Source organism: Acipenser ruthenus, chromosome 1 (genome assembly GCF_902713425.1).
Source record: "Acipenser ruthenus chromosome 1, fAciRut3.2 maternal haplotype, whole genome shotgun sequence".
Lineage (NCBI taxonomy): Eukaryota > Metazoa > Chordata > Actinopteri > Acipenseriformes > Acipenseridae > Acipenser > Acipenser ruthenus.
The window spans coordinates 16,830,505-16,857,662 of NC_081189.1; the positions used below are offsets into that span (position 1 = coordinate 16,830,505).

The following is a 27,158-nucleotide window of genomic DNA, read 5'->3' on the forward strand; positions in this document are numbered from 1 at the left end:
ATCCTACCAATTAACGGCAGGGCTTCTCAGCCCCTGCCCATGCATTTGAAACGCAAGGAGAAGCAGAATAAAAAGAAACTTCCACAGCTCTCTCTTAAAGGCTGTCAAAGTCACTCCCCACCACATATTTACAGCAGAGAATAAAAATAAAAAAGGAGGAAATTGCTGGTGAGCCCCAAGAGCAGGGAATTGAAACACAACTGTTTCATCACTGGATATATCCTGTAACCCCAGCATAAAATACTTTTTTTAAGACGGTGGCATAATATAACCTTGTCACAGGTTTGCAGCAATTAGAATCATTTCAAAGTTTTGAACACAAATCACTGTACTTATTTTTTTTTCTCCCTTTTGAACCATCATGGCAGTCTCTTAAAACAGTATGATATTTCAAACTACAGTGATGTACAAACTCAGAACAGGACATGCCAACATGGTTTATGACTGGATAGCAGACATCATTCTACCACGCAGTTTCTTTCATGGTGCTAGCTAATGACCTCAAGTTAGGGAAGTGTATGAAATTTCAGTAAAAGAGTAAAGGCTTCCTTCATTATCTTAGATGAAAGTTCTGTGCTTGCACTTCACAGTGCTATGCAGGCAGCACGTAATTGATATCCACTTGAACTCTACAAAGGGCAGGCCTTGGTTGCTTTTCTTCAGATTGGCTTGCACCTGTTTTGATATATGTCTAGATATGTTTTGTTTTCAAAATGTTTGTTTTTTTTTGCTGACCTGTTGCCCCAGAGAACCTGAATGAATAATATAAACAAATGAAAGAAAAATACATAAAGGAACCTTGTCTGATTTGATCTTAATCAGCTTAATCAAATGTGTGAAGTGCGTACGTTAATTAAAGGAAAGAAACATCTCTCAAGTCGAGTCCAATCCAAACCAATCACCAACAGTGCTTAGCAAATATTATTGTAAAGTTCTTACAATTCAAGCCTACTGGCAGAAACGAAGTCCAGGCACATGGCATGCATTTCCTACATGTTATTATGTTGAGACATCTTTACATTCAAATATTTATGTGGAGCGCGTTTTTGTTTTGAGTGTAAAATTCTTTATTTTCTCCCTTGTATAAACATCCTTATAGAACCTATTTACCTACAGTTTTACTGAGGGAAACCTGAAGCTCAAATAATAATAATAATAATAATAATAATAATAATAATAATAATAATAATAATAATAATAATAATAATAATAAGCATTATAAAGTGCTTTATTGTACTGTGGAAAAGGATTCCAATTATCAAAGACTATAGACAGGATTATCAAATGGATCAAAATAGGAATTAGGCTGTCAAGTGTTTCTTAAAACATTGGAATTCAAAAAGGACAACATTAAAATGCGGTTAGTATCACTTTTGAACAAACTTACTTAACTATTTTGCCCCTTTAGAAAGCTTTTTTCATTATGTTTTCATGAGGGGGGAGACGGACGGACTGATTAGAGTTGTACAGTATGTGAAGATTCACTTCAATAAGACTTGTGATCTTTTACTTTTTTATTCAGGCGTAGTTTCCAGATCGCATGAACTTCACAATGGCTGACATTAAAAGCTTATGTCTTAAGCTGCAGTTGAAGAATGCTGCTTACCTGTGGGAGCAGTTTAAGGAAACAGCCTTGCACTCGCCTACAGCAAAACTGCTGTGTGATGCCAAGCAAGCCATTCCTTGTCATTGTTTATTCACAGGAAGTCCTGGACCCTGAAGCCAGGAGACAGTGCCGCAGCTTTAAAACAAGTGCAGCTACTGGATGTGACTCAACTATTTGAATGCTGACAGGGTGATTGCATTCCAGTCAATCAGTATTCACATCTAATCTCCAGCCTCTCTTACGCATAGAGGCTTTCTGAAATTCAAAACTAGTTCTTTGCATAGAGGACATGTCTGCAAAATTGCATCAAGCTTTAGAGGGTAAAAAAAGCAGAGAGAGCCGTAATGAAAAGCATTAGGTTGCTCAAGCTAGCAGCTCCTCTCCTACAGCACAGCAAAGCAAATCAGACCTTCAGTGTCAACCACATCCTTTAAAATGACTTAACCATCACCTTAACATGCATATTCCACTGCACTGTTATCATGGTTAATTGTGTTGGCAAAGCAAGGAACTTGTGAAGGTATCATAAATGGGATTAGGCTGCTGAAATGCACTGAACCCTATACGTAAGGAGTTTGTTCACATTTCTTCCTAGGTACTGTATGCACAAGCCTGTTGTCATTTTTCGCCAAGTCTGACTGCACTATTGGCACAGAAACCTTCATCAAGCACAAAAATGATTAAATGGAAGAGCTAAAATGAAAATAAATGGCACAGGACACAATCAAAGAAAAAGTCCATCGCACCAAAAGATAATCGATCAGGTACTGGCAATGCTTATGACTTATTCCATGAAATGTTAAAACTTTTTTTTTTGGGATGTTTATTTTTTTGCTTTGGTATCTGAAGCTTATTTATGAAATGGATCTTCTGCGTAAGACAATCAACTGCTGGCAATGAATCTGACTTCCTAAGAATTATTAGAAGGAATTGCGCTACCGTTACAGATGCACACTCAACAAATGTGCTCACCATCCGTATTAAAAATGACAACCCCACTGCTTTAGCATACATTTATCAGCACCTTAGCTGGATAGACTCAACACTGTTACAATAACTAACATGTATATTTCCTAAAGAGGTGAAATGATACACACATGCCTACGGATTAGCGATCGGGCTGCTCTATACACTTAAAACTCATTTAACAGAAAAAAAAGGAAAATATAAATTGTCCCTGGGTTAATTCTGGCCTTTCTTTAGATCTAAACAGTTTTTTTTTTTTTTTAACATCTACAAAAAGAGCTTCTAAAAGAAGTGACAGAAACTTAGTATCTAAAGGAGGTTAGCTTATATTCAGGTTTCACTGTTTGATTCTGCTCATTTACTAAAGATAACATGGTACTAACTGTTTTTATTCAACATTGTTTCACAATACTGTTGGGTTGTCTCACTGATTTTTAGGTTGTTTTTAAAATCTCATCGTCATACAAAAAGTAAATTAATTTGTTATTCAAAAAAGTAACAGTTAGCTGGGCTCCCAAGTGTCGCATCTGGTAAAGGAACTCCGCCCGGAATGCAGGATGCACCCTATAGCTTGGAGATCGCCGGTTTGAATCCAAGCTATACCACTGCAGACCGTGGGCGGGCGTTCCCAGGGGGCGGCGCACAATTGGCCAAGCACTGCCCGGGCGGGGTAGTAGTTAGGTCGGCTGCGGAGTCCTTGGCTCACCGCACACCTGTGGCTGGATGGGTGCCTGCAGGTAGGTCTGTACGCAATTCAGAACTGTGTGGTCCTCCGACGCTGTAAGTTCTAGATATGGCTGCATGGCGGGCTTGCAGAGTGAATAAAAGCAGACGGCTGACAGGACTCGTTTCAGAGGACACGAGTGCTCTCCCGAGTTAGTTTGGGGGTTGCAGTGGTGAGCAAGGTTGAACAATAACTGGACATTCCAAAACTGGGAGAAAATTGGAAAATGAATAAAAATAATTGTTAAAAAAAGGAAACCGTTTTTGTCACTATATACTTCCCATATACGTTCTTAACTGTAAAACGTCTTTATGGACTAGAAGTGGAAAACATTTTTCAAACTGACTTTGCAGATTACAGGCTATACAGAAATCAACTTTACAAAGAGAAAGTCGATTATACAACAGTGAAACGTCACTTTCAAAAGTTTGCAAAACATACAATTAAATAAAACAGTGTAATATTGCTTAATAAACAATAGATAAATAAATTCATATTAACTGCAACTTCTTAAAAAAAAAAAAAAAAAAAGAAATATTCTGTTAAACTTTTCTAACTCTTCCATCCAGCCATGTTTGCTCACACAGAAAGTTATGTAGCCTTGGCAAGTTCTGAATACATTTCCTACAGTGGCTTTCATATTTTTTTTGGATGCAGTAGTGTTGGTTAGATTATGATTCATAAAAAAAGTACTAAAAGACTAGAGATGAAATTAATTTGTTGACTTGAGATATTGGCGATAATATAGGTTCGCTGAGCATGACAATGCTCTCCAGGTTGTAGATCATGGATATTGTTTTTATCCTGTCCAGTCCTCTATTCTCTCGTGCCAGTCCGTGTCATGCACCTTACATGTGCATTAAACTACACGGACAGCGACAGACTGTCAGCCTGAAATAAACTCATATACACTTTGGGACCTATACAGTAATCCAAATCACTGGTTAGGCCAAGTGTATTTTGTGGCTCAGGGACATCAAAGCAGCTTACATCAGCAGAGGAGCCAGATTTCAATGCATGGTGCAGTTCAGTCAGCTCTGTCAGCATAGCTCTGGCAGTCATTTTTTAAAATTGTCTATCTTTTTTTACATCAATGAAACAGGGTTTATATACAATTTAACCCAAGTTATAGCAATTACGCTCTAAAGTATAGGCCAGCTGCAATTGGGGGACTCCCTATGATTTCAAAGAATGGTTAAGAAAGGAAAGCATGAAATATAAAGCAGTCGCGAGGCTACTCTGATGCCTTTTAACATGTGATTAAAGGCCATCAGGGATCTTGTTATTTTCTCACAGTGCAAGCATGAACACTGACTAAAACCAAGCTGCACTGCTCCGTGGTCAGCTAAAAGTGGGAGCAAATGAGGTTACAAATTTCAAATAAATAGAGAACAGCCAAGGGTATTTTTGAGTTTATCCACAGATATGTCACTTGTGTACTGAAGGCTAATGGATTCCACATGCCACTGCACTTCCTTGAGGCTTGGAACTATTGTATAGAGATTTGACTTTGTACATGCATTTCAATTTCTTAACAACCCCACCTAGGAACATTACTATATCCAGATCAACAAAATCAGCTTAACATAATCCCTTTAGATTAGAACATCAAATAAACACAAATACACACAGATTTGTGGTCACCATTGCTCCAGTTGAAATGTGATACCAATAAAAAGACTAGATCACAATGTTTGTTAGACAATAGCTGCCAAGACCACACACATATTCACAATTCAGGACAGATCAGGATTAATGTTCATCCCTTCTAAAAATAAATAAATAAATAGCAAAACAACAACAACACCACCACCAACACCAAAAGGTAAACCTGTAGCCAGCAATTCAACAGACTAACAATATGTTTCCAGCTTGCCAATTTGTTCAACTTCAGTGTGTTTCAATGCTGGATCTTGCACACCACATGTGGTTGCACTGTATAATACGACACTTGCATGCAAGAATTTAGTTCCAGCTCTGAAATTCAGCACTTCTCTGCATTCAATTTCTGAAATGACTGCTTTGAGAAACACACTTTACATTTTAAAGAAGGTCTGTCTCCTTTACAGAGCGACATGCCAAACACTATCAATATCTAAAGTCTGTACTGTCACTATCCGGATCTAAAATTAACATGCGGAGTACAGCGGGGGGCAGGTTAGCGAAGACAAGATGATGATGATTTTTTAAATCAGCAGCCAAAATATTCATGCATTAGACATGCACAGTACAACTAGGAAACATAACCTCATATTTGTTTACAGATACATTGTGCAGCACCGTAATTTATATACCCTCACAAAATATGAACTTACTGGTTGCGCACACACTGCAGCAATAGTCTTCAGTTAGACAAAAGTTCACTTTTTTTTTTTTAAACCGGCCTTTGTCTGCACTAGAAGAGGGCTGCTTGTTGAAATGAACATGTAGGCTATCTGACAGCTCTCACAACCAAGACAAACCTTTCAAGGCTACATGGATAATCACTAACAACCGTTCAAAGTCTATCTCTAAATATGTTCAGCTGGAGCTAAGCTGCTCCACAGCCGGTACATAAAGAAGCCAGACATCCTGCATTGCATGATAGTGCTGTCTGTTTGGGGGGTGCAACTACAATACTGAATTAATGGGCAGTCACTTGACACCATTATTAAAATACTATATACATTAGATTTACAATAAACCAGTGATGCCCCTGGGCATTTGGGGTATATGCGTGCAAAGCTTAGGGCACATGTGTAAAACGCTTATTGTTCCCACCATATACATAAATTATGTGTCATTCTTTCTTTTCGAATCTTGCTTGCCAATGACTCCCTTTTCCTGCACTACTACTACATGATAAGTTGTTACATACCATAGCAATTCATAGCAGGCTCCACAACTGCTGCTAAAAGCAACCAGAGCTGATCCTGCCTTCCTGCCTGTCTCCTAAAGAAGATTGCATCTTTTATTTATCACCCCTTGGCTTTATTTTCACAGTGAATTCCAGGCTAAAATGCAATCAGCCAAGAAACCCTCCCTGTGTGCACTCCTGTCATTCCCCATTGCTAGCATGCAGAGTGAGGCACACATAAAATGCTCATCAGTGCCAGCAAAACCAAAGCTAATTCTGGGTTGCAAGCACTGGAAAACAGGGCAGAGCCTCTTGATTTTAAAAGCAGACAAAAAGCTAAATGCAAGTGGAGCTAAATAGATATTAAGCCAGGCGCACTAAAAGCAGCAACCCCTTTGGCAGAAAGGAAGGGCACCAAGCCCAGATGAGGCGCCACTGGAAAACAAAAAAAAAAATGATCATGCAGAAAGACTGCATTAGAATTTAAATTAAGCAAAAGAACATAGAGGGATTAAACTTAAATCTGAAACCTATCCAAGGGTGGGGAAGAATGTGTTTGAGAGGAACTAGGACAAAGCGTAAACAAAGGTGTTAGACATGGAGTCTGTTTCAGCGTTTGGACTCCAGGTAGATCAGCTCTGACAGGGTAGGATCGTGCTGTCATTTTATTATGGCCTAAAATATTTAGCATATTTGGTTTCCTCTACCTTTCTGTCTCTGGGTCCCATCACCCTTTGAAATGACCGAACATTAGCTGTTCAGGGGGAAAATGAACCCAAACTGATTAGCTGTACATTTGTGCAAATTACCAAGGTCCATTTTAAAATAGGGCCACTGCTGCTTTAAATCACCAACCCTCCCACCCCTTTCCAAATCTCTTCTATTTAACAAGCACTAAAAAGAAATAAAAAGGCTCTTTTGTTCGCCTTCCTTTTGGAGGGCGACAGAAAACTCAAAAGACACAAATAAACATGAAAATGGGAACAAAGTGCCAAGCTCTCAATGGGAATGCCTGACGGCTATTTGATATGCGCACTTGGCAAATACAAGCAAAAAAAAAAAAAGACTATGGGGTTTTTGCTCCCAGTAAAAAAATAAATAAATAAATAAATAAGTAAAATAAAACAACAGGCACACAAGTACACGCATTCTTCTCAAGTCGGTGAGCAAAACATGTCTGTTTAAATATGTTTAAATGAGATGTGTTTACAAGAACATAGCCATAGATGTGAAACCGACGCCAAGTAACCACCCCCGTGTTTTTCACTAGAAAAAAAAAATAAACAGAAAAAAAAGACAAAAAGGCCAGTATTTTTCACCAAAGTTTTCAGGTGCCTCCCTTGTTTTAACAGACAAGAGCCGTGTTTGAGGTAAATATAAAACTACACCAAAAAGGAATGCATTGTCTGAGGAAGTACTTTAACCTTGTTTTCGTGAGATGTTTAAATTCCATTTATATATTGGCAGTCCTTCACTTCCGTACTGGTTTTTGGTCTAACAACATTTCTTCTCGACGAAAATGAGTGTTGTTCCTCACGGATGTTTAATCATACATACAACGAAAGCGGCCGTATTGTGTTTATGCAGATTTAAAAACCCGTTGTGTGCCCTTTAATTCCTCCCTTTGTTCAGGCATTAAAGCAAATTAATTTTCATTTTAATTTCGATTTCTGCTTAGTTCAATCGGTCCTTCAGTTTTGCGACGTTGACATTTGAATCTCCCGTTTTGCTTTTTTTATTTTTAAATGAAAAAATAAAATAAAACGTCGTTCACTGTCTGAGTACTCACCGACTTGCAGAACGTTGTCTACGCAGCCACTCTCAAGCAAAGCGATCCCCCGTCTGAAAGGTAGTCGGGTCTCGTCGCTGTTTTCCCCGGTAGCTCCGCTCTCCTCACCGCCTGTGTTGAAGGAAGAATACATGCAGATCTCCCGTTCGCTCCTCGGGAATGACCAGTAGACGATCCTCCTTTGGACAGGCTCCGGGATTCTTTCAAAACGCTCTTCCACCCTCTGAAACGGCCACTTCTCCGCTACTTTCCTAGCCGCGATGTCCAGCAGCGACTCCGGGCTCTGAGTTTTGCCCGATCCCCCTTGGGCAGTACCCGGACCGCCGCACGCCGCTCCTCCAGCCCGCTGGCCCTGTCTGCACGCCGGGTTGTAGCCGGGTCGGCAGCAGAGCCGTTTAGCGGGGGGCTGCTGAACGCGCTCCGCCATGATCGCACTGCTTTTACAGCAACAGCGGAAGTCACCGTACCATATAAACTGGATAAGGAAGGGAAAGGGATCCGAGGTGGTCGATTGTTCGCCGTATAAGGAGTGAATAACCTTATTTGGCTAAATGGGTGGTGTCTGTGAAGGTTGACAAGTCCTTTGTGCAGCCGTATTAAGAAAAGGAGGCGGATTTCTGGACGTCTGCCAAGTCCTTTGTAGTGCCCAAAAAGGAACTAAAGGTGGGTTCTTGGACGTCGGCAAATGCTTTGTGAACCCATAGAAGACAGAAAAGGCGGAGTTCTAGAAGGTCTGTAAACTTTGATATTTCTCGGTATGGCTTTAAGGGGCGGAAGCCTATTAGTTGGGCGGTCCCAGCCGTACAAAGAAGGTTAAAAGAAGGCGGTGTTTCACAGGGGTTCTGTGCTGTAACTCAAACCACAAGCTCTTTGATTTGCAAAACATGAGGCTGGCGGAGGCAGCTAATTTTTTCTTGGTGTCTGTGAGAAAGCTTTGATTGTATCTGTCAACCCTTATGGAAAAGAAGGAGGGCGTTTGAAGAAAGGGCCGTCTTCTGTGACGCTTTATTTGGAAAGGAATGTGGGCTGGCTTGAACCACGGCTCCCAGGCCCCTCTGTAGTTCAATTTTTGTTGGTAGTAGCTGACGTCAGGAATTTCTGAAAACAAAGAAACGCGGTCCTGTAGAAGCTTAACTTCCTGCATTTGTTTTAACGAGTGAGTGCATTATTTACCTTGCAAAACACGTTACGGTATATTCAAAGGGTATTTTTCTGTATCACCTTGCACCTGACTTTATGTGGAAGAGGAGTATCGCACCAAGTTAAATGTTTGTTTCATATTTTTTCATTATGGAAGTGAACATACTGTTTTTAGAAAGAGGATAGTGAAACTTGCAGTGGATCTGTAGCATTGTATTTAAGCGCTTTGTGATGGTTGTCCACTATGAAAGGCGCTATATAAAATAAAGATTGATTGATATGGACATATCTTTTTATTTGATTCAAACCCCAATTTATGGATTAAAAAAAAAATCTCATCGCAATAAAAGACGAGACTTCACCCACCCCATGCAAAAGAATGGCCAGGGGAGAGGGATCGCAGTAATTCACCTAGTTTGTGTGTTAACCGTTCGTGATCGTACAGAAGATACACACAGGCATACATTTTGCTGACTTATTCTGCTTTACACATTGTGGCCGCCTTATTTTCTGCCTCATTACTGCCTTACTATGTGACTAGTATTACAATTGCAGCCTTAGAGTGCTTCTCTAGCTATACAATTTCAAATTAGATCACACCATATTTGTAATATAACTATGTTTAGATCCACCACGGCGTTAAGATTATGAAATAAACCCCCTTACACCTGTGTTATTTAAAGTGGTTGTGGCTACAGAATAAATTCAGAAATCCTACCTGACTTGCAGTTTCATTCACTATATGTATGCATTGTGTTGAATGAAACACATGTTCTACTATAGCAAACGGGTATATATATTTTAAAACATGACCTCTGGTACTGCACAGGTTCTCTGTTTCTCTGCGTTGCCTTCCAGGAACGCCATTACTGCTTTACTAACTTGGTAATTGCCAGTAGTGTCTTCAGGGTCAAAGCATCTTACTGGCTGCAAAGCATGTCAGTCGTTAGAGGAAGCTGCTGGTTGGTTACTGACAGGAAATAAGGCCCTGAAGGGGTGGGGACAGTTTCTCTCTCCAGGTGAAGTGACCCAGGAGGTGCAAGACAATCTGAGTGTGTCTTGCATATTTGTCTGATCTATTTTAGTACCAGATACCATGTTTTAAAATTAGAATACACGTTTGCTAAATACTGGGATCTGTGAAGTCAACTCTAAACCCATAGAAAATCAATCCTTAGAGGGCTATGAATAAATGTGGATACTTTTTGCCTTTCCATTACCGTTTTATAAAGATGTGCTAATTACTCCTTCTTTATCTTCTATTGGGACCTAATTGATGACAGTTTTTGCACTTTCCCCTCCACCAATCCACATCTATATTCAGACAGATGTATATCTTTTTTTTTTTTTTTTTTTTTTTTTTTTTTTTAAACTAAAATGGATTTGGATCACCCTTGGGTAACTAAATCATCCCTCTTCACAGTCAGTTATGCACAATTATACCATGAGGGAGATGTATGGAACAATAGTGAAATCCAGGTTTAATTCATGCTTAAAATTCTACAAGTTGAGTAACAGTCTGCATATTTTTGTTTACCAGTTTGTCATTTTTAAACACCAAGTATTCCCATATGACTATGGCAGACAACTAAAACTGATGAGCAGTAACTACATTCACAGTAAAAGCACCTTAACACAGATTTCTTAAAAAAAAAAAAAAATTACAATATTTGAGTACAAATAGATACATATTTATTCTGAAGCTGGAAGTGGTCTGATTTGAGTATTGCAATAAGGCCCACTCAGAATCATTGCAAACACAACAACTAGGTAAACGGGCAATACAAAATAAATAAAATTAGCTTCAAATATGTAATATGGTTACACATGTACTTAGACTGGCTGCTAATTGTGTGCTATGATAACTCTTTGTTAATACTACCTCCCACACGTCGTCTGAATATAAAGTTAAACATTAATGCCACCCTTTCAGTTTACTTAAAGCTCAATTTTATTATGAATTCTCTGGCATAATATTCATAATCTGCATTCACTAATTGAATACAATCAGATACAGTAAATAGTTTTAGCAGTTAAAAATTGACCTATTTAATTTTGTGCATGTAATTTTGATGATGCTGTAAATCATAATTATGTAAAAAAAATATATATATATGTTGCCTCCTGGTCACTTCCTGTGCTGTTGGTCACATGGTTGGATTGTAGCTAAACTATTGGAGTGAACACAGGAAAGGATTAAGTACCAGAAAGCAGTCATCTTTATTATTATTTATTTCTTAGCAGACGCCCTTATCCAGGGTGACTTACAGTTGTTACAAGGTATCGCATTATTTTTACATACAATTACATTATTATTTACACATTATTTTTACATACAATTACCCATGTAGACAGTTGGATTTTTACTGGAGCAATCTAGGTAAAGTACCTTGCTCAAGGGTACAGCAGCAGTGTCCCCCAGCTGGGATTGAACCCACAACCCTCCAGTCAAGAGGCCAGAGCCCTAACCACCACTCCACTTAATCTCTAGTGTTGTGTTTAAAAATATCTGCTTCTCTCACATTAAAAAACAATTAAAAAAAATTCTTAATGTAAATATAACATTATTATTGTTATAGAGCCGATTGTGGTTGACATCTTGGTTTCATTTGTACAAAATAGAGTAAAAAAAAAGATCCACATATTAATACTTCAAGAAAAAGCACTCTTTTTGTCATCTTAATGAAATAGTTCCAATTTTTACTTTACTGATATTAAATTGATAAGGACAATATGGGGAAAGGTGAAGCATGACTGTAAACATTCACAGGTGAGGATTTTGCAGTAGATTATGCCCCGTAGCAGATTTAGATTTTAAACCACTAAAACCAGCAGAAGTCCAAACCACTAATTCTAAAGCCATACAGTATAGAGTGAGTCACAGAAGTATCTGGGCAGCGACACAAATCGATTCTAACAGAAATCAAGATCGATTTCAAATTAAGCGAGTGCTGCATCTGAAATGCATAGGTTAGTCTGCAGCAACATTTTCTACATTGATTTTTTTTGATGCTGCTCTGCCAGTAATACAAAACAAAGTATCTGGGCAGTGTGGTTTGCTGTTGTATTTCAGTTATAGCTGATTAATGCATGCACCTTTAGGATAGGAAAGTAAAAATTCAGCTATACAGCGCAAAGCACCCTGGAGTATCTGAAGTTTACTTCAATATGTGCTATTCTTGAACAGAATGTTCTGTTTTTCTTTCTAAATGAGTGGAAGAAATCAACTTATTTGCACAGTGATGGGAAAGTTCTCCTGAATTGAAAAAGTTATTCAAAATGCATTTTCATTTGCCAGAGAATAACAAACTCAACAAGCATTGATTCAGGCAGGGGTGAAATTACAGGCTTTATTGCACAGGTTGTATTTTTAACATTGGGTAGATAAGTTAGGTTTTACAATTAGGCATGCTTAAAATTCAAAGGTAGACCACAGCACACAGTCACGATAAACAATCAAGAAATGCAGTTAACATATTTAATGACTGGGGAAATGCAATTTCTGCTGCTATATCCACTGTTTTGTCATTTCAAATATTTTTTTACAGAACAAACATTAAACTTTAAAGCTGCAGTGTCCCGTGCAAAACCACATCATGAAAAAAAAACACATTTGTAGGTGAAAAACGCTAAAATAAAAGTTGCTACATTTTAAAAAATATATAAACTCGTGAAATGTTCAGTCCACTCAAATAAAGGGCTTTACGTAATCTCTGCAAGTAAGACATTACAGTGTCCATGTCCAGTGTTAAAACAACACGAAATAATAAATTCGCATCCAAAGTAGCACTACCACAGCATTAAAATGTTCAATACAAAAAATGGTGCCTGAGTTACAAGCTAAAACAAACAAACAAAAAAGTAGGTTAATAACAGGAAAGCGTAATCAATCAGACTGAGGAGTCTGTATCATCTGATCCGAAACCGCCGAACTCCACGTCTTGAACCGAACCGAAGATAACCCTAACCCTAACCTTGAAACATTCAACGCCAGACAACTACTTATAGGCAGTTTTTTTTAAATGTATTCATGTGACCTGCGATATTTCCACTCAGGCATTATTTAAGCATGGTTATTAAAAACCGGAAATTAATGATGAAGATGTGACTTTCAAAAGTTGGCGTGTGGTGATCGTTCAATCCAGGGCGTTGACTCGGGAAAATCCGTCATTTTACGGAAAGAAAGAAAACAATCTTGTGGGAACGTTTTAATACTTTGTGGGAACGATTTACTATCTCATGCTCATGGCCACGATATAAAATAGCAATCTCGTGCGCACGATTTACTATCTCGTGGCCACGATAGTAAGACGTGTGCACGATATATATATATATATATATATATATATATATATATATATATATATATATATATATATATATATATATTCTCTCATGTCCCCTCCCTGGCTCCGTAGGCATTATTAAGGGCTGCACAAATATCATTGTGTCAGTGTATACTGCATTGTGTTGGACTCTGCAAATGTACCTACTATCTTTAATCTGATTTACATTTTTCTCTTACTTCAAGGGTCAGACTAATGAAAGGGCAACAATACCTTTTCCAAAGCATTCATGTTGCTCATTAATAAATCACAACTAAACTATGGTGCAGCTTTTAAACTTGTCTAAACAGGAACAGAACCGATAAGTACAACCTTTTAAAAGCTTCCTGATTGTGCAATCTGCATGTATATCTACTGAGTGAAAGATAACAATTATGATGTGTAATATGAAGCAGGAATAGTTCAGCTGACTGTACACTGGGTATTACTTGCTGGACATTTGTAAAGTTAAGTATCTCAAGTTAGAGGCACTTAATGAAAGGCAAGGTCATAGCCTAACATGGTAATGTCTTGTTAAGAGGGTATTTGTGCTATTAGGGAACAAATACATTTTTTATAATGTATTGCATTAGTGATTTTGAAACAAAGCCTTTATAAAAAATAAAAAAAAATGGTCACAGTAAGATAATGATCTGAGTGTGCAGGTCTGTAATAATAAAGGAATCCATCAACATGTATTTGTATTACAGGTACTTGAAGGGATATGGATGACCTGAAACCGGTTCCAAAAGAGAGAGATATAGCAGCTCCTCAGACATGTTTATGCAGCCAGAGCCAAAATCCGAAATAGACTTGTGCTTGTGGTAACACACAGTACATGAAAAAGTCTTTTTGATGAAGCTTTCTTTTGTTTGCATGTTTCTCAAAAGAACTTGTTTCATGCAAATACAACATGAAAGCATTGATTTAAGCTGCAACACATTCTCGAATCTGCTTGATGACCTGGGGCGCACTAACATCTTTTCTTCTTGTCTCTGTAATGCGTCCCTTGAAGAGTGTTGAAAGCATTACATGTGTGTTGGCTAAGCAGAGGCCAATGGAAGCAGATCATAGCAGATAATTTCCCTATTGGAGGAAATCCCATTTTCCTTAATGTGCGCTTAAGAAATTACAAAGATGTTTAAGCACTGTATACTTTTACATTTCAAATGCATACCTTTCAAGAAATCTGCATATGTGCCATCTTCATTTTTGTTAATTAAAGGTTTGGATTACTGTTAAAAGGCTGAAATGCTTACTCTCGCTCTCATCTCATCTTTTGATGGAATGCAACAGAACGGGACTTAAGACCAAAAAGAAAATGTGTTCCCTGTTTCAGACTTGCATGTGAAATGTCAGTAAAAATGTCATAAACGGAAGAAGATGTACGCTGTTTAGCTTTTTCAATTGAAAGTAAATAAAATAAATTAAAACATATCTTTTCTGCATATGTAACTAATACACTGATCTCATAGATTGGCTGCATAAGATGAGGTTAAAAGCTTTAAAAGTCTTTTTAATTGTGGTTAAGACACTCGCTTGTGATGTTCAGGGTTGCCAGTTTGCACCCAGCCTCCACCCTGTTACACACAGAAAAACAAAACACTTTACACTTGTTTTATTTCCCTTTAACTTATTGTCCTAGAAAGGAGACCCCTACCCCTCAATAGCCTTAAGCATTGAGCTACCCAGTTTTTTGTTGTCATGGAATTATTGACATTAACTCATGCCTTGTTTCTATCTGCTCCTGAAAAAAGAAAAACAGAAAACAAAGAACTAGACTATTTACCACATATATGTCTAGATTCACAAACAAGAGTTTATTGGCATTCTAACATTGAATATACTGTAGCTGTGGCAATACCATAGCGTTGCTAAAAAGTTTGGTCCTGTATAGTCACTGTAGTTTTTTTGCTTGTACATTTAATTACCATACAAGGAAAAATGAATTGCTCAACAATTTAAGTGTTTTAAGTGTCTAAAGCTAACCCCACATTTTATATAGGTATGACAAACAACCTGTATTAAACTAATACTGAAAATACATAATTATACATAAATTAGTGTCTAACGAATGTTTACTGCTTAAGTATACTTACACAGAAACAGATTAATTGCTTCCCAGCTTTCAGTACCTTGAAATTATACGGCTGTAATAAAATGGCCTTTTTCAGAACCTGTCTAATAAAAATTATTTATAATAAGAGCTCATCTACTGTAAGAGTAACTTACTTTATTTTCATTAGTAGCACAATACACTGCTTTGGGACAGAGAATTCATAGGAATAGTGATGGTCTGTTGATTTTTGTTTAGCTGAGGTGGTAAACAAATTATTACTCTCATTTAAGGTCATTGTTGTAGAGCTGCACAGTATGATGATCTACAAATGAATGTACATTATCTAGTTGAACTGCAAACTGAAAGTATAGTTTTCTCCAAGCAACCACAGTGGTGTACTCCTAGACCAGCAGTCCTGATCGCTAGATAGTACACTCCATACACCCATACACCCGTGGGAGGGTCTCCATAGAAGTAACATCTTCCTATTTTCACAACAATATAGGTTTAAAAGTGCCCACTTGGTTTCCTGTTCTGGTTCACTTCCTGTGCTGCTTGTAAAAGGACCCTGAGTGAGCCTCACGTTTATGTCTAATGACTGCACATATGGTCTCTGCAGGCCTGGTTCAACAGCAGGGTTTTTCAGACCACCTATTGGCAGTGTCTTGCTACTGTCTAAAGGCCCTCTGTTGGTGGAAACAGCCTGCCTATCTACACCTCAGCATAGATGTGCAGTGTCACCAGAAGGGAGGTCATCACTGTGGTCTCATGTATGGAATGACAGGGGAGTGGGGGGTGTGGAACAACCAGTGGGAGGGTCTCCACATCAATGTTTTGGAGCTGCTGGCAGTTTACCAGAATTGTTTGCAGGAGGTTCGAGGGAGACATGTGCTTGTCGGTACGGACAACATAACAGTGGTGGCATACATAAACCACCAGGACGGCCTCAGGTCTCTAACGCGTGGCTTGCAAGCTTTTGCTCTGGGCACACAAGAATCTCCTCTCACTGCGGGCAGTACACCTGCCCGGGGTGATAAACTGGGTGGCGGACCTCTCAAGGAGAGTTCCCAGCGCCTCAGAGTGGAGCCTTCTCATTTGTGAGAGATTCGGGAGAGCGGGAGATAGATCTCTTTGCCTCCCAGGAATCGACCCGCTGCCCCCTCTGGTTCTCTATAACTTGCTCCCACTGTGTCTGGAGAAAATCAGGCAGGACCAGGCCAAGGTGCTTTTAGTAGCACCTTATTGGTCCAGGAGACTCTGGTTTTCAGCCCTGATGTAGCAACTGAGCGGCCAGCCGTGGAGACTGCCCAAGTGCAGCGACCTGCTCTGTCAGGCGCAAGGGACCTTATGGCATCCCGACCCATCGAGCCTGCAGCTCTGGGTCTAGCCCCTGAACGGCTGCATTTGAGCAGTCTGGGTCTGTCCAATAGGGTTATTGACACCTTGCAAAATGATAGAGCAGCGTCCACACGTTCCCAGTACAAGTACAAGTGGGGCGTATTTCAGGCGTGGTACCTGTCTCTGGGGTTCGACCCCACAACCTGTCCCATGGCAGTCATACTGCAATTTTTGCAGGACCTGTTTGACGAGGGGAAATCCCCCTCTACATTCAAAGGTCTATCTGGCAGCTATTTCTGCTTGCCATGTCAAAATTGACTTGGTCTCCTGAGGAGCTCACTTCCTGACGGGGCAATATTTGAAAGGAGCTTGATGGCTTCGACCGCCTTTTAAGGATATTGTTCCTCGTTTGAGGCTTAACGTAGTGCTTGATGCACTCATGAAGCCTCAATTTGAGCCCTTGCATTCAGCTGAGCTGAAATTTCTATCACTCAAAGCTGATTCCTTGCTTGCAATCACCTCCACAAAGCGGGTGAGTGAGATGCAGGCATTCTTAATTGCAAAAGCCTGCTTAACTTTTGCAAAAGTCAGGACAAAGGTTACGCTCCGTACCAATCCTGCCTTTTGGCCGAAGACTATCTCAGCATTTCATGTCAACCCGTCTGTGGAATTGGAGGCTTTCCATCCACCTCCTTTACAGTCTGACAGAGAGGTCCATACACTCTCTCCAGTGCGGGCCCTAGCATATTATGTTGACAGAACGAGAAGTTGGAGGTCAAGTCCTGTCTAAACAGAGGCTGTCCAAATGGATAGCAGATACAGTCAAGACTGCCTATGAGCGAGCCATCTTTCCCCCTCCAGAAAAGCTCAGGGTGCATCTGTCAAGGACACTTCCGTTGCAGCTGTGGTGGGCTATTCCCCATGCCTGTACTAGGTTATACAGACTTAATGTCATGGATCCTCAAAACCCTGGTTTTGGAACTAAAGTGTTAATGGTGGCATCTCAGTCGACCCTAACAACACAGACATAGTGGTGAGTTTCTCCCTCAACTTTTTAGCCTTAGTTACTTGTTACTGGGGTTCGGAATGGTAACGCACAAGGCAGCCTTACCCTTGCGACAGCTTGGGTATACTGACCTATTCGGAAATGATTACATTTCGTACTTGAAAGGGAACGTTCACTGGAATAGAAACGTAACTGTTAACCTTCAAGGTCACTGCATCAATGATTGCAGTAGGCTTGAAGGAAAAATGATGTAGAGGTCTGTGAGCGCTGTCATTTTGCACCCTCGGGGGCGGGCCATGACTGCGCCACAGTCTCTGCATGCAGCTTTGATCTAATTTATTCAGGTTTCGTGTTGTAACAAGGTTAATATCCATTTAGTAATGGTTACATGTCTGTTTCAGGGAACCAGGGTTATGACAATGACCTAACCTTTTACTTTGCTCATAGTGTTACCTTGACTTTCTGTGGGTCCCATGGTAGGGATCACTGTGGCGCAGTGAATTTCCCACAGACTACTTGCAGCTGCAGACTAAAAATAAATATCTACTGTACCATTTTGATACAGTAGATATTTACACTGACTGGCCTAAAAATAAAGAGGTTACCTGCTACCAAAGAGCACAGAGCATAGCTCTCAGCGCATTGTTTGAGTGGAAACAGGTGTGTTGTGTCCACTACATACAACACTGTTAATAAAGGACATGTCGGATGACCACATGCATTTGCAGACGAGGGGGAGGGGTTCTCATTTTGTAACTTATACTGTCTAATTTACTTGTAGCGCAAATCAGTAAGACTTTTGTTATTTCTGTGTCGTTGTAATTACATAGCAGTATTTGCAATGAAAACATGTTTTAATAATAGCAACTAGGATGATGTTAGCAGGCATTTGTTGATATGCTCCATTGCTGTGTTTCGTTGGAGATAAGTGGTTTGGCAGTGTGGTAAATTCAGCTGCATTATTTGGGGTTTATGTCCACAGAACACAGGTTGGGAACCTGGTAGTATAATATGATTTACTGTTCCCTTTAAACAGAGGGTCAAATGTGTATATGTACAGCAATGTTATATACAGAGTTTATCTGTTGAAACAAGTAACATATTTCAGTATTGTAAGCAGCAAGCCAGTATAATGTTGACTTGATGTTAGACCACAATGCCACGCAAGTTTCCCTTTCAGACCTTTCAGGTTCCCCAGGCCAGCATATCTTGTGCACCAGGGTAAAGATAGTCCTATTGAATCAGCCTGGGGATAAAAGTAATGTATCTAAGAAAGTTGATACAGTACAAGAATGACACATGATAATGTCATATGTCTTTTAATAAACTCATTTAATATAAACACACGACTGGATGTTTGGACTAACACCACTAATGTGTTTATGTTGGCAATGGTATGTACAGTATTTATTTATTTTATGCAATAATTAGCCACCCTTTACAAATCTTATGTTTTTATAAGGGGGCAAGGACTGGCAAGCTTTGGTATTCGGTATCATAACCACATACTGTATATCTCCAGCTCTCCTTGTCTCATAGGGCAAGATTCTCACATTGATTTACTCCAAATCATCATTAATGCCATTTCATCTGGAAAAAAAAACAGCAAATACAATTCTCAAGCCTAGATCTGATTTGATAATGCAGAATACAGATATATAGGCTGAGATGATATGTTATTATTGTATGTTTTAATGACGAGTTACTTGGTACAAAGAATATAATGTTACTGTATAGAATGTTCTCCAAAGTTTCCATTACAGCGACTCAGAGAGGCTGGGAGAAGCTGGGGCTAGACAAGCTATGCCCGCCAACAGATAAATGCATTCTAGTGTGCTGTATACACCTGGGATAGCACTGAGTGCCTCGGATGAAGCACTGCAATGTTAGAGTGATCAACTTTTTACCACCCACACCCCACCGTTGCACATTGCTGATTGAATTCTAACAAGTAGTTCAGAGACTTGTAGTATAGCCACTCAATAGGAGTGTTTGTTACCTTATCCAACCACAATTGCACTGACTTGGATCACACTTTGCAAGTGTGTGTGTGTGCACGCACGTGTGCGTGTGTGTGTGTGTTTGTATATATATATATATATATATATATATATATATATATATATATATATATATATATATATACGCACGTCTTATGGAAATGTCACAGGGTGCTTTACATTAAACGCACATATAATGTGTTGTTTGTACAGTGACACACTGACACCACAATAACACCCCTAGTGAAATAAAATGTAATAATAAATTGCAGGATGACACAGCGTAATCAACCGAACATCAATGACAAAAACTGCTAAAATGGAAGATTTTTCAACCCAGGTTTCAGATTTTTTTTTTTTCTTGTGGAAAGGCATTTCAGAGGTACAGCAATTTCGTTATTCTTATTATGAGTCAGCTCACTCTTCTTCAGCTAGACAGAGTGCACTCTCATATTGTGCCACTACGTCATCAAAAAAAAAATCGTGAATGTATTTTCATGCTCCATTTTTAATAATATATAGAATAGAATTTCTTTATTTTTATATAGCGCCTTTCATAGTGGACCACCATCACAAAGCACTTTACAGAGGTAGGCTTATATACTATACTGAAAAATACTGAAGTTAAAGTCAACATACCTCAAAAGTCAGTCCAAAATAATGCAAGAAAAAGCACTGAATATATTATACAAAATGCATTGTTAAATATATTAGTTATGTGTTTTTTATTGGGCACTTTTAGTTTATTAATAGTTAACTATTACTTTAAAAGTATTTTGTAAACGGTTTGTTAATATACTGTAAACCATTTATGAATTATAAAAAAGGTCAGTTTAAAATATTCAGCAAAAGTCAGGTCCATGCCAAGTCGATAAAAGCATTGATAAGGGTTTCCATTTGTTTAAAGGCACTTATTAAAGATGTCACTATTGTATCTTTTTGCAAATAAGATCAGGTTTTATGAGTATACCTTTGATCAGTTTATAAATATATGAACTCTTTACACAAAACATCCACCATGTGTCAACCTGTTAGTAGTGTGTTGCTGTTAACTATGTGATTCATGTATCTTGTACACGGGCGTGTTTATATGCTTGAATCACATATAAACGCTTTAATTAGAGAAACTATTTTAAAAAAAAATCAAGATAATACAAAATAAATTGCAAGATATGTCTGTTGTTTATTTCCAGCAATTTATAACACTCATCATGGTCTCGAGTATTTAGATTTAACAGAATCCTAGTCAATCGTATTTACTTCCCAAACAGTAGCATGGCGCAGTAACTGTTTGTCCCACATACGTTGCTATTAAAACAGCCAACAAAGCAGAGGGAGGTGTTAGAATGCCTGGTGTGAGACCTCTGACTTGTCATTCATACTCGCCTCTGTTCCAACAGTTTGTTGGTAAAACTGCAATTCCCAAAGTGCACTTGGAGAGGTGTTACGCAAATCATCTTCCTGTAGTGAGCATTGTGGTGAGACGGCGGGATTCCTTCATTCTTCCGGTTCTTTTGGTGAGTACTTTATTTGGTTGGTCTGGATGTTAAAAGCGGATATATTACAGTTACATATGTCTTTTAACCAAAGAAAACTAGAAAACGAATGCGTGTTTGGCTGTCGATGAGACGAAAGCCTTTATATACTGATGACTATCGATGGGAGAAGGAAGGGAGCGCCTGAGCCTGAGGCCGTGATAATGACAGGGATTGTATACTGCTCAGTGAGTGAGTGCAGACAGTCATCCTGCTGGTAAGGAGAGTAAAGGTTATGAATATAATGAACCACTAAATGTAGTCTGTATAGCACCGTTTGTTCTGCGGATAATGTAACAAATGGAATACAATTAACTAGGGATACGGTTCTCTGTAATCGTGTAGGAGGTCGATTTATTACAGATCCATTCTGGTGTAGATATCCCCAAATCCGATCGTTTATGGAAAAAATAAGCCTAATAAGCACACTGTTAATAGTAGAACTTCACGAACGGCGATATACGGTTATTCACTCAGGTTGCGCTCTCCTCAGAAATCAGGCGCTGACAGTCAGGTGAGGGTCATTGGGTGCCCATGGCATTGTGCTAATTTACCATTCACACACACACAAAAAAGACACGAAGAAACAGCTGCTGTTTTCGTAGACTGTGGAAAACAGCAATCCACAGAAATCCAAGCAGCTGTTTCTGTTAAAGCTTAGAGAGGAGACGGCAACCGGTGATCTGCCTCTGCTTTCAACCCCAGTGATCTCATGTAGCTTTTATGTTTCAATACATGGTAACATCTTTGTGACTTTTTTTTATTTTTTTAAATATAATTTAAACCAATACTCTCTCAAAGAATTCCATACATTACAACACTACAGTAAGACCGCAAAGCACATTTCATTGTCCAGTCTGAACCTACCCCACAAAATGCGGGTTCTGGTCTCAAGACCTTGAATGACACAATGCTGAGGGTTTCACACATAACAGGTTTTAATACAAGCTTGATTAGCAACAGTGTACAAGGTAACAACCTCAGGTGTGTCTTATTAGACTCCTAGTAAAACCTGGACTGGCTCAAACGACTATGCAATAGGAGACTTATTTCCATCCCTGCATCTGTGAAAAACAGCTTCCAGTCTGCCCTGTCTCACTGTAGCATACAGTACTGTGGTGTCTGTGTGCTGCTGAGTTTCAGCAATATGGGTTTAAACAATGTCATCTGTCACCATGAAATGAGACTTGTAATTATACTAGCCCTTACAAGTAGCATAAAAACATCAAAAACAGGATTTTTTATTTTTTTTATTTTTACAAAGCATCGAAGTGCAACCAGAAAAGAGGCTACAGTGATGTAATGCAAGCTGTAAACAAAATATAAATCTAATTAATAAAATATAAACCAAGCTCTGTCACAAGTGATGCCCCACACTGATGATGGAAGTAAGACTCCTATTTCACAGCAGTTTGATCCATTCCTGGTTTTACTAGTCTAATAAGACACACCTGAGCTTGTTCCCGATACACTGTGACTAATCAAGCTTGTATTAAAACCTGGAATGGGTGAAACTGCAATAGGAGACTCTTCCTGTCCCTGAAGTGTATTCAAAATGGCAATGAAGTTGCTGACAGTTAAAACCATTGTACAAAAAAAACATCAGTGTGGATTCCATTCCAGGGTTCAGTTAAGGACTGTAAATATATAAAGCTGCAGTAATTGAATTTCATGGACTTCTTTTTTGGAGGAATGCAGAACTGAAAAGAGAACGTCTATTAACCAACTAACGATGCATGAATAAAATGTACAATTCCTTTGTTTTGCCAAATTGGATGACCTCTTTCAGACGCTGTAAGAGTGGCTGCTGTGTGTCTTACAGGAGATGCTTCCCAGTGAGAACATTTTTAGGATTGTTTTTGCTTCTAAACTACTTATACTTCACTTTAATTTGAAATTATTCACGACTGAAAATGCCTCCTTCATAACATCGATATATATAATTTTGACAGGGATATGTGTCCCAGGGACCTTTACACTGTTTTGCATGTGATGGCTGTTTGCTGATAATCATATTGATATATGCTGGCTGTAGCTAAATGACAGATTAACAGTTCTCCCTCAAATGTTGTGAATGTCTCCAGTCCCCACACATACTGTAGTCTCAACAGGTGTTGAAGGTTTTCCATCCAAATGACCTGGCTTCGGCCCCAGCAGTGTTGGTTACTATCATGTGCTTAGTTTTAACTTTTATTGCACATAACCTGAGGCATTGTACACGAACAATTAACCCTTTTGTGCCAGTATTTTACAGAGCTTCTGCTGCCACAGGTTCAAATATCCCATCTCTAAAACCAGTTGTGGTTGTGAGGTTGTATTTGCAGAGCTACATACCCCTGCATGCTAAACGTGTGGCTGACATCTAACCTTATTTGGCTGCCATATTAAGGTCCTGTTTCTGCTGTATAGAGATGTACACTTTTAGTTATAGTCTTAATATTTGGTACACAGCTGTATTCTATTTTTTATTTTAGTTAAGTTCTATTATCTGTCTTGTCCAGTAAAAATACATCACTGCCACAATGTTTAAACGTCCAGGCCTTTCAATGATTCAGACCACACACTTTCAGATTGTTAGTAAATGCTGTATGGTTATCCCAATAAAGTTCAATTTCAGGAGTTGTCCAGTAAACATCGATCTGTTTCAGTCCTACATTGTTTATTGTTATCAATGTTCTAGATGATACGTTTTGAGACCGTGCCTTGTATCTCACACACCGTTTAGGTAGTGACTTCATATTTTCAGGGTTATAAGAACATTACATGCTAAACATGTTGCTGACCATGATATTGATCTTTGACCCAAAATGGCTGCCATATTGAAGTCATATGACTTGAAGCTACTGCTGCATAGATACAGTACACTTCATGTGAGTTATTGTCTTAATGTTTGATACACAGCTGTATTCATTGATTTTCTTACTTCCTATACCAGTTCCATTACAAGTACTGGCTAGTAAAAAGTAACTCATTCACTGCTGCATTGCTTTAACTTCTGTCCATATCAGTGATACATTCTTTTCACTTTTCCATTCTACAAACCATTCCATCTGATATGACAAACCCCTTGAATTATGCTGCTGGGAGTGCTTTGGTTTTGTTCACAAAAACTCCCATTTCTAGTTTTGTGTAACCAAATTGTATCCAAGTATAAATAAGATATTATTATTAAATATTCGTTTTTAGTCCCTTATAATGGGCTTGTCTGACATTAAAAAAAAAAAAAAAAAAAAAGTTTTTACCCATCATTCAATGGCTGTAGTACTGTAGCACATATCATTTCAGAAGTGGTCATGCAGTCCCCATGAAATGCGCTAATCTTTAGGAATTGGTCTTCTCTTTTTTTGTACAGGTGTTGACAGGAGGACCTAGAAGAAAGATGCTTGACGTAAAAGCCTGGGCAGAGTACATCGTTGAGTGGGCTGCAAAAGACCCCTACGGCTTCCTTACCACTGTGATCTTGGCCCTTACGCCACTATTCATAGCCAGTGCTGTGTTGTCATGGAAGCTTGCAAAAATGATTGAGATCAGGGATCGAGAACAAAAGAAGAAACAAAAACGTCAAGAAAACATTGCAAAAGCAAAGAGGGCAAAGAAAGACTAAAAGACTTTTTAAAGTGCAAACTGATTGCAGCTTTCTGCAGTTTGAGTCCAATTTCTTATATAAATCTTGAACAAAATGTTTAGGCCTCAAGTTGAAGCCTATCACCTGCTGGCTTTCTATAACAGTTTTTTGTAAAATACACGTTGATGAAAACTAGTCTGTAACCTTGTGTGTGTTATATATATAAATTAGCATTCCATCCATTGAATTTACACTTCCATAAAATGTAATTAACAAAATAATGTAAATTTTCTAAGTACTAGTCTACGATTGATCTACATCACAATTGTGAAGCTAGCGTTGGAGATGAAAACATTTCATTGAAAAAAGAAAAAAAAAATTAAACTTTTTTAAGATCAAAGTTTGCTTTTAATGGATCAAGACTTTTATGGTTTCAATACTGAAAGCATTTTTATCTTAATTGATCTTCACGTGAGATCTGTGCATTATTTTGTACATTTTTACAGAATTGTGCAATGCCATGTGTTTGGAATTTGTGTCCATATGGCTTCGATTATATAGGAATTTGGTAGCAGGTTGGCTTTTAAAATGAATAAAAAATTAAGATATACTGGCAGTGTTTCCTGATACTGACCACATCTGTTGAAAATACTATTTCCAATGCTGTTTTTAGCAGTACAGACTTAATATTAACAACTGCATTTGAGACACTTACCATAGTGAAGCACCTGGTGAGGTCTGCTGCTGTATACTGTACTGAGTGAGATTCACTGTTCATCACCTTTACATGGTTCATTCCAGCGAAGCTGGTTTGTGTGTGGTCTGGTTCAGCTAGTTTCAAACCCTCATTGGAAGTAATCTTGAACTACCCAACCATCACAGGCCCCAATTATCATTAGTCATTACCTTAGGAAATATAAGGTTGTCGATGATTACTGCTGCTGCCACGATCCCTCATTTTCTCAGGTCTCTGGGTCGGTACAGGAATGAAAATAAGATTCTAGGTTTTACTATGAGCTTGATTAGGCACTGAGACACACATCCCTGTGAAAATGTATATCAAGCTCAGGTGTGTTTTTATTAAATCAGGAATGGATCAAACTGCTATGCAATGGGATTCTTATTTCAATCCCTGAGTTGTGGAACATAAAGAAACTGAATGATATATGACTTTTTAAACATTTTGCATTTAATAACTTTAAAATATAAAAATGTCTTCCAACATTTTAACAAAGATCCCAAGATTTCCTTTTAACATGAGGATTGTGTTGGATAAACAATTTATTTTAACTTCTAGGTAACTGGTAGGTTGAGGTTTGAAAGGGTGTGAACATTAATCCACCCAAAGTTGTCTCCAGTGAATTGATGTGGTCTTTTTTGGATAGCTTGCTTGTTCTGGGTAAATAGAACATGGGACCAGTACCATTGCAACTGCCAATAAAACCTGCACAGCTTTGCAATCATTCTGTGTGAAAATAACATGATTGGCAGCCTTAACATTTGCTCAAATAATCACACATTCTATTTAAGAAGGACAGTGAAATAAGCTTCCATCTCAGAACACTCAAAGTGGCAAACTACTGTTACGGTCAGGTGCTTGTGTGTGTATCATGAGTAATGAAGGCAAAAAAAAACAGATTCCTTCCATGTTTTTGTTTCGGTTTTCAAAAACAAAGGGCAAGGGTTAGGGTTGCCACCAGCTCTATTACAAGGGATGTTGCTTATTTAAATAAACATTACCCTGTCGCTTATTAAATCAATATGGGGCATCTGTTATCCAGCAGTTCAAATTATGCACCTGTCATATTGCTTTCCATTTCATAAATAGAAGGCTTCAGAAGTCAGATAACGCAGTGAGGAATCAGTTCCGTGAGGGATTGCAACTTTGAACATTTAATAAAGCCAAATTAAAAAAAAAAAAAAAAACATGCAAATGAGAACTGTCAAATACAACAAATTTTATCAGTTGATAAACATCCTGAAGCAAACCACTGCACATATAGCTACTATACTGACTAATAATAATAATATTAATAATAGAACAGCCACATATGCTATATTGGATAAATTGCTTATATTTGTCAGAGCATTACTTTGAGATGATATAAAGAGGTTTAGTTGAACAGTTAGAATACCAGACTATCTTGTACGATATAATTAAGACATTTAATTACCTTTAATTTATGATTAAAACCTCATGCTAGTTATTAATCTTTGTTTCATTTGAATATACAGGATGCTTAAATAACGTAGTTCCTAAACAGTATTA

The 27,158-nt window shown here is 38.4% G+C and overlaps 2 protein-coding genes across 6 annotated transcripts in view; one reads left to right on the plus strand and one right to left on the minus strand.

The window, feature by feature from the left end:
• The window catches only part of LOC117403685 (zinc finger SWIM domain-containing protein 6), an 83,569-nt gene extending 74,924 nt beyond the window's left edge, over positions 1–8,645 (minus strand). Inside the window, exon 1 of one of the 2 annotated variants that reach the window (XM_059012568.1) lies at positions 7,922–8,645. In XM_059012568.1, coding sequence (XP_058868551.1) covers positions 7,922–8,348 — 427 coding nt within the window. In that variant the 5' untranslated portion in view covers positions 8,349–8,645. The remainder of the gene's footprint in view (positions 1–7,921) is intronic. The other variant, XM_059012566.1, reaches the window with a different exon arrangement.
• A 109-nt stretch (positions 8,646–8,754) lies between these two features.
• LOC117400053 (small integral membrane protein 15) lies at positions 8,755–26,823 on the plus strand. 4 transcript variants are annotated; one of them, XM_033999500.3, is made up of 3 exons: positions 8,756–9,077; positions 21,190–21,306; positions 24,677–26,823. In XM_033999500.3, the coding sequence occupies exon 3, from the start codon at positions 24,704–24,706 to the stop codon at positions 24,926–24,928; it is 225 nt and encodes a 74-aa protein (XP_033855391.1). In that variant the 5' UTR covers positions 8,756–9,077; positions 21,190–21,306; positions 24,677–24,703; the 3' UTR covers positions 24,929–26,823. The 4 variants fall into 4 exon arrangements, with proteins under 4 accessions (XP_033855402.1, XP_033855391.1, XP_058868590.1 ...); XM_033999511.3 differs by lacking the exon at positions 21,190–21,306 and having other exon boundaries at positions 8,755–9,077; XM_059012607.1 differs by lacking the exon at positions 8,756–9,077 and having other exon boundaries at positions 21,121–21,306.
• Positions 26,824–27,158: the final 335 nt, after the last annotated feature.

What these genes read in the sequence shown, in the direction of transcription:
- LOC117400053 (XM_059012607.1), top strand. Translation starts at nt 21,136, where the DNA reads ATGCCTGGTGTGAGACCTCTGACTTGTCATTCATACTCGCCTCTGTTC. An exon ending in TCATTCTTCCGGTTCTTTTG is followed by an intron (nt 21,307 to 24,676) that starts GTGAGTACTTTA and finishes TTTTTTGTACAG; the next exon opens with GTGTTGACAGGAGGACCTAG.